This window comes from Mandrillus leucophaeus, unplaced genomic scaffold (assembly GCF_000951045.1).
Source record: "Mandrillus leucophaeus isolate KB7577 unplaced genomic scaffold, Mleu.le_1.0 Scaffold693, whole genome shotgun sequence".
Lineage (NCBI taxonomy): Eukaryota > Metazoa > Chordata > Mammalia > Primates > Cercopithecidae > Mandrillus > Mandrillus leucophaeus.
In genome coordinates this window covers 1,120,429-1,132,681 of record NW_012107508.1, presented here as the reverse complement: position 1 = coordinate 1,132,681, position 12,253 = coordinate 1,120,429, and the positions used below count along the sequence as shown (strand labels likewise).

The 12,253-nt window shown below is 37.4% G+C and overlaps 1 protein-coding gene across 1 annotated transcript in view; it reads left to right on the top strand.

Annotated features, from left to right (window-relative positions):
* GK5 (glycerol kinase 5 (putative)) overlaps nt 1-12,253 on the top strand; it is a 72,470-nt gene that overhangs the window by 35,916 nt on the left and 24,301 nt on the right. The window contains exon 5 of the mRNA XM_012002662.1: nt 1,719-1,850. Within this exon, the coding sequence (XP_011858052.1) occupies nt 1,719-1,850 (132 nt within the window). The remainder of the gene's footprint in view (nt 1-1,718; nt 1,851-12,253) is intronic.

Here is a 12,253-nt window from a genome sequence, read left to right as displayed (position 1 = left end):
GGGAAGGGGGAGGGATACCATTAGGAGATACACCTAATGTAAATGAAGCGTTAATGGGTGCAGCACACCAACATGGCACATGTATACATATGTAACAAACTTGCACATTGTGCACATGTACCCTAGAACTTAAAGTATAATTTAAAAAACCAAAGAAAACAAAACAGAAAAATAAATAATGTGAAAAATTTATATGCCATGTAAAATATAAAGAAATGACCGGGCGCGGTGGTTCACGCCTGTAATCCCAGCACTTTGGGAGGCTGAGGTGGGCGGATCACCTGAATTCAGGAGTTCGGGACCAGCCTGGTCAACATGGTGAAACCCCATCTCTACTAAAAGTACAAAAATTAGCCAGGCGTGGTGGTCCACATCTGTTATCCCAGCTACTTGGGAGGGTAAGGGAGGAGAATTGCTTGAACCTCAGAGGTGGAGGTTGCATTGCACTGAGATTGCACCATTGCACTCCAGCACTCTAAGCAAAAAAATGTAAGCCTGGGGAACAGAGTGAGACTCTGTCTCAAAAAACCAAAAAACCAAAGACCATATGTATGTGTGTGTGTGTGTGTGTGTATATATATATAAAAATGAAGAAAGTGTGAGCACTGAATAAGATGAGAAGGAAGTTAAAAGGACAAGACTGAAAAAGAGAACCGAGTGTACAAATTTTCTTAATGTGTTATCAATTAAAAGTGAAAGAAAAAAATGTTTATTACTATTTTTCACAAATAAACCAAAATCTTTAAATTTATTTTGGGGAGTGAGGTAGGATTAACAAAAGTGGGTAAGTTCAACAAGAAATGGGCAATACTTCATAAGTGTTTTGTAAAACATCAGTTTCATAAGTTGAAGTGTCCGTCTACATCCCTGTAGTGTGTGGCAGGATAGGTTTTTTTTTTTTTTTTCACCCAGTATGTCTTAAAGACCTTAAAACTCAAAGCTTGTTTTCTGTATACCTAAGGCTTTTTGTAAATTAAAGATTTTGCTTATGTTTGATCTTTGATCATTAGATAAGTATAGGTAGTATTAAATAAAATCATACAACCGGATTTTAAAAATTTCTGTCTGTGTTAGTGCTAACTTAATTTCTATTAGGAAAGAAAAAAAGCCAATAAAAGCTCATCCTTCATTGTCTAGTATTAAGAGTTCTCAGGTCTTTGATTCATAGAGACAGCTTGAAGCTAAGATACAAGATTATGATTAATGTGAAAATATTTGGACTATGAGCCTTCAAAATCAAAGATTAGCTGATAACTTCGTATAGATGTTATTACTATTGGAATACTAGTGAATTAATGCTATTCTACTAAATAGTATAGATTTATCTGGGAGACCTGCAATAAACTTAAAGTGTACATCTCCCACTGAAATAAGAATACTACAAATATAGCCTCCTTCCTAGATTCTCTCCCTTCACTATCATAGTTAAAAATAGGTAGAGAGGTGAAATATAGTTTTTTTTTTTTTAAAGTTTATAATAAGTACCTGAGCATCTGGTGTTTGCTAAAATAATTCAAAGTAGGTATGTTGCATTTCATATGTTAGCATACAAACTGCCTATTTAGGATAATATTGCTGTTTTTTATTAAGTGCAGAAAACACTATTATAAGTAGTTAAATGACTTGTTACTGGGTTTGTTTGCATGTATATAGAATTGATGTGGAAATTTTAAACACTATTAAATGCATTTTCCTAAAATATGTTTTTTAAAATACAGATATTTCACAGTTCTTGCCGAGTGCTTCACTTTTTCACTAGAAGTAAACGACTTTTTGCAGCCAGTTTGTTCACTTTCACAACCCAGCAGACTTCTTTGAGATTGGTCTGGATTTTACAGAACCTGATTGAGGTAAGAAAATACTGTGTGTGTGTGTAAACCATATGAAGACTCCGGGGAAGAAAAAATTAAAGGAATAAAGATAGTAATTTGATTATTTGAGGAAAAATTGTCTACCACATATTGGAATGGAAGACAATGTGGCATCTTGTTTTTGTTTGTTTGTTTGTTTTGCCTTTTTTTTTTTTTTTTTTGAGACAGAGTTTTGCTCTTGTTGCTCAGGCTGAGGTGCAATGGCACGATCTCAGCTCACTGCAGTCTCTGGCTCCCAGGTTCAAGTGATTCTCCTGCCACAGCCTCCCGAGTACCTGGGATTACAGGTGCCCGCCACCACACCCAGCTAATTTTTTGTATTTTTTGTAGAGACGAGATTTCACCATGTTGGCCAGGCTGGTCACAAACTCCTGACCTCAGTGATCCATCTGCCTCAGCCTCCCAAAGTGCTGGTATTACAGGCGTGAGCCACCATATGGATTACAGGCATGAGCCATATCTTTGATTTATATCAGTGGAATTCTTTTGTGTCAGACTCCTTTTGCTCAACATCATGTTTTTGACATATAGCAATGTTGTGTGTAAATTACTTTGCTTATATTTTCATTGCTATTTGCTGTTCAATGTATGATTTTACCATAGTTTATTGTCTATTCTATTCATGTACATTTGGGTTATTTCCTGTTTTTAGCTATTATGATTAATGCATCTCTTGGTGTATATGTAATTGCTATGTCTATACATAGGAATGGAATTTTTAGGGCATGAATGTTTATATATGTCTTCACTTTTTTTTTTTTTTTTTTTGAGACGGAGTCTCACTCTGTTACCCAGGCTGGAGTGCAATGTGTGATCTCGGCTCACTGTAACTTCTGCCTCCCAGGTTCAAGCGATTCTCCTGCCTCAGACTCCTGAATAGCTGGGATTACAGGCGCAGACCATCATGCCCAGCTAGTTTTTGTATTTTTAGTAGAGATGGGGTTTCCCCATGTTGGCCAGGCTGGTCTTGAACTCCTGACCTCGTGATCCGCCCGCCTCGGCCTCCCAAAGTGCTAGGATTACAAGCATGAGTCACCACGCCCAGCCATACATCTTTATCTTTAATGGATAATGTCAAAACACTTTTGCAAAGTGATAATAACAATTTATACACTCTATCAGTATGTGATCAGAGGACTTTTTATTTCATTTACGATTGTAATTGACATTGTTAGTTTTTTATATTTTAGCCATCCTAGTTGGTAAGTAATAATATCTGAGTGTGATTTTAGACTGGATAAAAAAACAAGATCTAACTATATGTTGTCTATAAGGGGCACACTTTAGATTTAAAAAATATAAAGAGGTTAAAAGTAAGTGAGTGGAACAGATATGTAAACAGTCACTATATCATGTAAACAGTTACACATATCATGTAAACAGTCACTATAAGAAACTGGAGTGGTTATATTAACATCAGACAGTATAGACTTTAAAACAAAAATATGTTACTAGAGATAAAAAGGGAATTTTACAATGATAAGATGGTCAATTCATCATAAATACATAACAGTTATAAACACCTAATAACAGAGGTCCACACTACATGAAGCAAAAATGGACAGAATTGAAGGGAAAAATAGACAGTTGAGCAGGATAGTTGGAGACTTCAGTGCCCCACTTTCTTTTTTTTTTTCCTTTTTTTTTTTTTTGAGACGGAATCTTGCTCTGTCACCCAGGCTGGAGTGCAGTGGCATGATCTCGGCTCACTGCGAGCTCCAGCTCCTGGGTTCACGTCATTCTTCTGCCTCAGCCTCCCAGGTAGCTGGGACTACAGGAGCCCGCCACCACGCCCGGCTAATTTTTTGTATATTTAGTAGAGATGGGGTTTCACCGTGTTAGCCAGGAGGGTCTTGATCTCCTAACCTCGTGATCCACCTGCCTCGGCCTCCCAAAGTGCTGGGATTACAGGCGAGAGCCACCGTGCTTGGCCCTCACTTTCAGTAATGAATAGAATAACTAGACAGAAGATTAACAAGGAAATAGAAAGTTGATTAACAGTAACAACTAACTAGACCTAACAGACATTTATAGAAAACTCTACCCAAGAACAGAATATACATTCTCCTGAAGTGTACATGGAACTTTCTCCAGGATAGATCATAGGCTAGGCCATACTACAAGCCTCAGTAAATTTAAAAGGATTGAAATCATATGAAGTCTGTTGTCTGACCATAAAGGCTTCAAATTAAAAGTAACAGAAAAAACTTGAGAAGTTCTAAAATACATGAAGATTAAACAACACACTTAAAAATAACCAATGGGTCCAAGAAGAAATCGTAAGAGAAAATTAAGAAATACTTTGAGATGAATGAAAATAAGATACAACATACCAAAACTTATTAGATGCAGATAAAGTACTTAGAAGGAAATTTATAGTAAGACTATATTACATGTAGAAGAGTATATTTAAAAAGAAGAAAAATATCAAGTCAATAATCTACCATTCTACCTTACGACATGGAAAATGATGAGCAAACTAAATCCAAAACAAGCAGAAGGAAAGAAATAATTGAATTAGAGCAAAATTAATGCAATAGAGAATAGAAAAACAGTGAAGAAAATCAATAAAATCAAAAGTTGCTTCTTTGAAAAGATTAGCTAAACTGACAAAGACAAGAGAGAAAACCCAAATAACTAAAATTATGAATTATTATGAAATTATGGATATTAATACTGACCTCACAGAAATAAAAAGCATTAATAGGCAATACCATGAACAAGTGCATGCCAACGAATTAGATAACCAAGATAAAATGAAAAATTTCCTAGAAATAACACAAACTACTGGAAATAACTCAAGAAGAAATAAATAATCTGAATAAATCTATAACAAGTAAAGAGATTGAAGTAATAAATAATAAATTCTCACCTAGAAAAGCCCAGAGCCAGATGGCTTTACTAGTGAATTCTACCAAAAGTTTAAAGAAGAATTAACACAATCTTTTCACAACTTCTTCCAAAAGATAGCAAGGGAAAATAGACAATTGAATAGTAATAGTTGGAGACTTTAATACCCCATCAATAGTGGATTATACTTCCATTATTGGAGTGAGAAATACTTCCCAGCTCTTTCTTTTAGGCCATTATTCTCTGATAACCAAATCAAAGACATCAAGAGAAAATAAACTGACAGATCAATATTCCTTATGAATACAAATGCAGAAATCCTCAACAAGGCTGGGTATGGTGGCTCATGCCTGTAATCCCAGCACTTTGGGAGTCTAAGGCAAGAGGATTGCTTGAACCCAAAAGTTCAAGGCCTGCCTGGGCAATATAGCAAGACACCATCTCTCCAAAAAAATTAAAAATTAAAAAATTAGCTGGGTATAGTAGTACACACCTGTAGTCCCAGCTACTTGGGAGACTGGCATGGGAGGATTGCTTACCCCGGAGTTTGAGACAGCAATGATCTAGGATCACACCACCACTGCACTCCAGCTTGGATGACAGAGCAAGACCCTGTCTCTGGAAAAAAACTGCACACACACACAAAACTTCAGCAAAATATTAGCAAGTCAAATCCAGCAACATATAAAAAGGATTATATATCATGACTAAGTGGGATTTATCCCAAGAATACAGGATTGGTTTAACATTCAAAAATCGATTAATATGGATCTTTTATTAAAACTGGTAAATGAAAAAATAGAAAATTAATATACACCATATTAATAGGATAAAGGACAAAAAAAGATCACGTCAGTAGATGTAGAAAAAAGTGTTTGACAATATCTAGTGCCTGATAAAATGCTCAACATACTAGGAATAGAAGGAAAGTGCTTCAACCTGATCTGTGAAAAACTCACAGCCGACACCATACTTAATAGTCAAAGACTGAATGTTTTTCTCCTAAGTTCGGGAATAAGACAAAGATGTCCACTCTCACCACTTCTAATTAACATTGTATGAGAGGTTCTAAGCCGGGGCAGTTGAGCAAGACAATGTAATAAAAGGCAACTAGATTGGAAAGGAAGGAGTAAAACTATCTCTATGATGCAGATGACATGATCTTGTATATTGAAAATCCTAAGGAATTTCCTAAAAAAATTAGCACTAATATTATAAATGAGTGTAGTAAGGTCAGAGGGTATAAGATCAATATACCAAAAAAAAAAAAAATTCTTTTTTGAGACAGTCTGTCACCCAGGCTTGAGTACAGTGGCACAATAGCAGTCACTGTAGCCTCAACCTCCAGGCTGAAGAGATCCTCTTACTTCACCCTCCTGAGTAGCTGGGACTACAGGCGCACACCACTATGCCCAGTTAAGTTTTTTTTTTTTTTTTTCCTGAGATGGAGTCTTACTCTGTCATCCAGTCGGGAGTGCGGTGGCATGATCTTGGCTTACTGCAACCTCTGCCTCCCGGGCTCAAGCGATTCTCCTGCCTCAGCCTCCCAAGTAGCTGGGACTACAGGCGTGCACCACAACACCCAGATAACTTGTATTTTTAGTAGAGACAGAGTTTCACCATGTTGGCCAGGCTGGTCTCGGAACTCCTGACGTTAAGTGATTCGCCCACCTCAACCTCCCAAAGTGCTGGGATTACAGGTGTGAGTCACCGTGCCTGGCCCCAGTTAATTTTTAAAATTTTTGTAGAAACAAAGTCTCACTATTTTGTCCTAGCTGCTCTTGAACTCCTGAGCTCAAGTAATCTTTCACCCCAGCCTTCCAAACTGCTGAGAATACAGGTGTGACCTGCCGCATACAGCTGAAAATTAATCGTGTTTCTGTATACTAGCAAAGAACAACTAGAACATGAAATTAAGAAAACAATTTCGGCTGGATGCAGTGGCTCACGCCTGTAATCCCAGCACTTTGGGAGGCTGAGGCAGGTGGATCACCTGAGATCAGGATTTCAAGACCAGCCTGGCCAACATGGTGAAACCCCGTCTCTACTACAAATACAAAAATTAGCCAGGCATGGCGGTGGACTCCTGTAATCCCAGCTATGCGGGAGGCTGAGGCAGGAGAATCGCTTGAACTGGGGAGGCAGAGGTTGCAGTGAGCCGAAATCACACCATTGCACTCCAGCCTGGGCAACAGAGCAAGATGCTGTCTCCCCCTGCCAAAAAAAAGAAAGAAAGAAAACAATTTCATTTACCAAAACATCAAAAAGAATAAAATATGTATGAATAAGCTTAACTACAAAATATATACTTTGAAAAGTACAAAACATTGTTGAATACAGTTAATGAAGGCCTAAGTAAATGGAAAGACTTATACATGGATTGGAATATTTAATACTGTTAAGATTATAGTATTCTTCAAATTTATCTACAGGTACAACACCATTTCTACCAAAATTCCTCTTTTTTTTTTGTAGCAGACAAGCTGATCCTAAAATTCACCTAGAAATTTGAGGAACCCAGATTAGCAAAAGAATCTTGAAAAAGGAACAGTATGGGAAAACTCACACTTCTCAATTTCATTGTGGCTTTAATTTGCATTACTCTATTTCCTAACAAAGTTGATATCTTTTCACATACTTACCATTTGTATATCCTTTTGTGAAGTACCTCAGTCCTTTGTTTTCTAATAAATTAATACACTTTAATTTTAGAGTTGTTTTAGGTTTACAGAAACATTCAGCAGTAAATATAGTTTCCATATCCAACAGTTTCTGCTGTTATTAGCATCTTGTATTATGGTAGTACATTTGTTACAATTAATGAACCAATATGGAAACATTATTATTAATGTAATGTATCTACCATTGCAGTACTATTATACACCATAGTTTCACTGCCCTGAAAAATCCCCTGTCCTTCACCTACTCACATCTCTTTCTGAACCCTGGGTAACATTGATATTTTTATTGTCTCTACAGCTTTGTATTTTCCAGAATATAATATAGTTGGAATCATATAGTATATATACTTTACACACTGGCTTCTTTCACTTAGCAATATGCATTTAAGGTTTCTCCATGTATTTTTGTGCCTTGATAGCTCATTTCTTTTATCACCTAATAATATTCCATTGTCTGAATGTGGCACAGTTTATCCAATCACTTTTTTTTTTTTTTTTTTTGAGATGGAGTGCAGTGGCGTGATCTCGGCTCACTGCAACTTCCACCTCCCAGGTTCAAGCGATTCTTCTGCTTTAGCCTCCCAAGTAGCTGAGATTACAGGTGCCCGCAACCATGCCGAGTTGATTTTTGTATTTTTAGTAGAGACGGGGTTTCGTCATGTTGGCCAGGCTGCTCTCGAACTCCCGACCTTAAGTGATCCACCTGCTTCGGCCTCCCAAACTGCTGGAATTACAAGCATGAGCCACCGTGCCCGGCCTATCCAGTTACCTATTGAAAAACATCTTGGTTGCTTCCAGCTTTTGGCAATTGTGAATAAAACTGCTATACACTTTTGTGTGCAGGTTTTTATTTGGACATAAATCTTCAACTCATTTGAGTAAATAGGTGTATGATTATTGGATCATATGGTATGACTGCATTTAGTTTTGTAAGAAACTATCAAGCTATCCTCCAAAGTAGCTGTGTCATTTTGCATTCCTGCCAACAGTTGGAGAGTTCCTCTTGCTTCATATCCTTGCCAACATTTGATGTTGTCAGTGCTTTGGATTTTAGCTATTTTAATAGGTGTGTAGTAGTATCTTATTGTTTCAATAGGTGTGTAGTAATATTCATTGTTTACAATTCCTAATGACATGTGATACAGAGCATATTTTCATGTGCTTATTTACCATCGGTATATCTTGGGTGAGGTGTCTGTTCAGATCTTTTCCCATTAAAAAATTTTTTGTTTGTTTAGAGACAGATTCTTGCTCTGTCACCCAGGCTGGGGTGCAGTGGCATGATCATGTCTCATTATAGCCTCAAAACTCATGGGCTCCAGTGAGCTTCCTGCCCCAGCCTCCTGAGTAACTGGGACTACAGGCGTGTGCCACTATGCCTGGCTAATGTTTTCACTATTTGTTTATTTATTTATTTAGAGACAGAGACTCACTCTGTCACCCAGGTTGAATGCCTTGGCATCGTCTCGGCTCACTGCAACCTCTGCTTCCTGGGTTCAAGTGATTCTTCTGCCTCAGCCTTCCAAGTAGCTGGGATTATAGGTGGCTAATTTTTGTATTTTTAGTAGAGATGGGGTTTCACCATATTGGCCAGGCTGGTCTTGAACTTCTGACTTCAAGTGATCCACCTGCCTCGGCCTCCCAAAGTACTGGAATTACAGGTGTGAGACACAGAGCCCAGCCAAATTTTTTCACTTATAATAGAGACAGAGTGTCTCTATGTTTCCCAGGCTGGCCTCAAACTCTTGAGCTCAAGTGATCCTGCTACCTTGACCTCCCAAAGTGCTGGGCTATAGGTATGAGCCATTGCACCTAGCCCCACTTAAATTTTTTTTTTAATGTGTAGACTTATTGTTAGGCAATTGATATCTTTTGTAGCTATTTTAACTAGTCCTTTAAATTATTATACTTCTTGCTGGGTGCAGTGGCTCATGCCTGTAATTCCAGCACTTTGGGAGGCCGAGGTGGGCAGATCATGAGGTCAGGAGTTCAAGACCAGTCTGGCCAATATGGTGAAACCCTGTCTCTACTAAAAATACAAAAATCAGCCGAGCCTGGTGGCGCACACCTGTAGTCCCAGCTACTCGGGAGGCTGTGGCAGAAGAATCATTTGAACCCGGGAGGTGGAGGTTGCAGTGAGCTGAGACTGCGCCACTGCACTCCAGCCTGGGTGAGAGTGCCAGACTCTGTCTCAAAAAATAAAAAATTTATTTATACTTCTTTTTGGCTGGTCTTTAGAAATATAGTTACTTTTTATGAATTGACCTTTAATCCAGTAATACTGCTGAATTCACTTAGTTATTCTAGTAACTTATCTAATAGCTTGTTTTTGCAAGGGATGTTTCTGGGTGTACAGTTATGTCTTTTGCAAATGACTAGATTTTTTTTCTACTGGTTTAACACTATTTTTCTTTTTCATTGGCAAGGGCCTCCAGGATATGTTGATTAGAAGGAGCGATCATTAATTCTGTTTCTTGTTTCTGATCTTGGACCAAAGGCTTTCAACATTTCTTTACTTAGTATGAATTAGGTTTTGGGGTGCTATCCTTTGTACTTTATCAAATTAAGGAAGTTCTCTTTCTTTCCTAAGCTTGCTGACACTTTTTATTATGAGTGGGTACTGAATTTATCAAACACATTTTCTGCGCTTATTATCTAGGTTTAGTGTGTTTTATGCAAGCTACTTGGGGTTTGTAGGGCTTTTTGAATTTGTTGCTTGAGGTTTTTGTTGATTTTGAAAAATTCTCTGCTGTTATCTCTTCAAATGTAATTTCTGCTCCATTCTCCTTCTTTTTTTCTCAAAGCCCAAATATGGGCCATTGCCCTAAAACCTCAACTCTCTATGGATCTAAGGAGAGTTGTTGATTTTCAGTTTACTTTTTTGTGTGTGTGTGTGAGGATATAAGTAATGACTTCCAAGCTCTTTACCTATCAAACAGGAAATTGGAGTCCCCTCTTGTACATTTTTAAGTTTAGACCTTCTCACTAAATCCCCTGTATATCTAACCCTATCTTACATATTTTCCATCCTTTTGTCTTTCCTTGCTTCATTCTACCCAGCCTATTCCAACCTATCTTCCAATTCTATTATTCACTCTTCAATTGTTTCTAATGCGCTATTAAGACACATTAAGTTCCTAATTTTTTAGTTCTATAATTTATATTTTTTCCCATATAATTAGCATGTTTATTTTAAAGTCCATGACTGTGAATTCCAACATCTGTAGCTCCCATGGACTGTCTTTTTTTTCCTGTTTTTGTTTTTCTTCCATGTTATTGTTTCTTCATATGTCTAGTTACTTATTTGTGTATATGTGTATATATGTGATCTTGACATTATATTTGTAAAATTGTGTGTAGAATTTGAGAGCCTTAACATAATGCTGTCTTGCTCTAGATAACGATTTATGTTTGTTTCTTCCTTTCTTCCAGTTAACAGGATTATCTCAATCCAACTTAATAATTGAGATGATTCAAATCTGACTTGTAGTTCCTATGAGAGCCTGTCCTTCTAGTTTACTCCTGCTCTTAGGGTAGAGCCATTTGCAGTCATTAGCCAATGTGAGGGAGGTTGACCTTGGTCCTCCTACCTTAGGAAGCCCCAATGTCTACTCTGTGTTACCCTAGCCTCCTAGGGGCCTAGCACCTATCAGAGACCCTGGCTCATAAATATTTTTTTAATAGATGGATGAATTGAACACCTGTCAGGCATTGTGCTACTCACTGAAATACAGGTTAACTTTTGGCTATTAAAAAAATTATATCTGGAACAAATTTTAGAATAAAAATTTCTAAATTTAACAAGAGTTTGAAATATAATATTACTTTAAAGCACTCCATATTTAAGTGGCATAACTCTTGAATGGAATATTAAAGTACTTGTATTATAAATAACCTATAAATGACCTTGTTTTTGGAACTCATGTCATTTGTTTTCATTCTACTGATCCTTTCTACTATTAAAGTATAATTTATCGTTAAATGTTTTCATTTGCTTTTCTTTTTATTTCAGTTATTTACTTACTTAAGTATTTTTGGGAACATCTGCTATTTGCTGGGAACCCTCCTACGTGTTGGGATTATGAATATAAATGCAATCTTGTCCCTGCCCTTAAAGAGCTAAGGGTCTAGTAGAGAGGCAGTAATGGTGTGAGATAATGGCTAAATGGAAGCTATCTATAGGATGCTACAGACTGAGTTAGAAGGAGTGTGGGAGTGGGCCAGGCTTGGACAAAGCCAGGAAATGCTGGTCTTGACGGACACATAAGAGTTATAGAGGTGATAAACTTTTTTTCAAGAAATTGTTTTTCAGTTTGTTAATAACACCCTAATAGGCATTTCAGTTTCTCTGCTAGCTATTATAGTTTAAAGAGGTGTTGACACCTCTGTTTCCCTTGGCATGCTTTATGCTAAGAATTGTCCTGTTAGTAATATTTTAGGCTTTGAGGGGCATAAGGTTTTTGTCACAACCACTCTGCCATGAAAGCAGCCATAGGCAACAAATGAGCATAGCTGTGTTCCAATAAGACTTTATTTATGGACACTGAAATTTGAGTTTCATATAATTTTCATGTGTCACAAAATATTCTCCTTTTGTCTTTTTAACCATTAAAAATTATGAAAACCATTTTTAATTTGCTATACAAAAACAGAGAATAGGCTGGATTTGGCCTGTGGGCCGTAGTATACCATCCCAGCTTTGGGCTTTTTTTTTTTTTTTGAGACGGAGTCTCGCTCTGTCACGCAGGCTGGAGTGCAGTCATGTGATCTCATCTCACTGCAGGCTCCACCTCCCAGGTTCATACCATTCTTCTGCCTCAGCCTCCCAAGTAGCTGGGACTACAGGCGCCC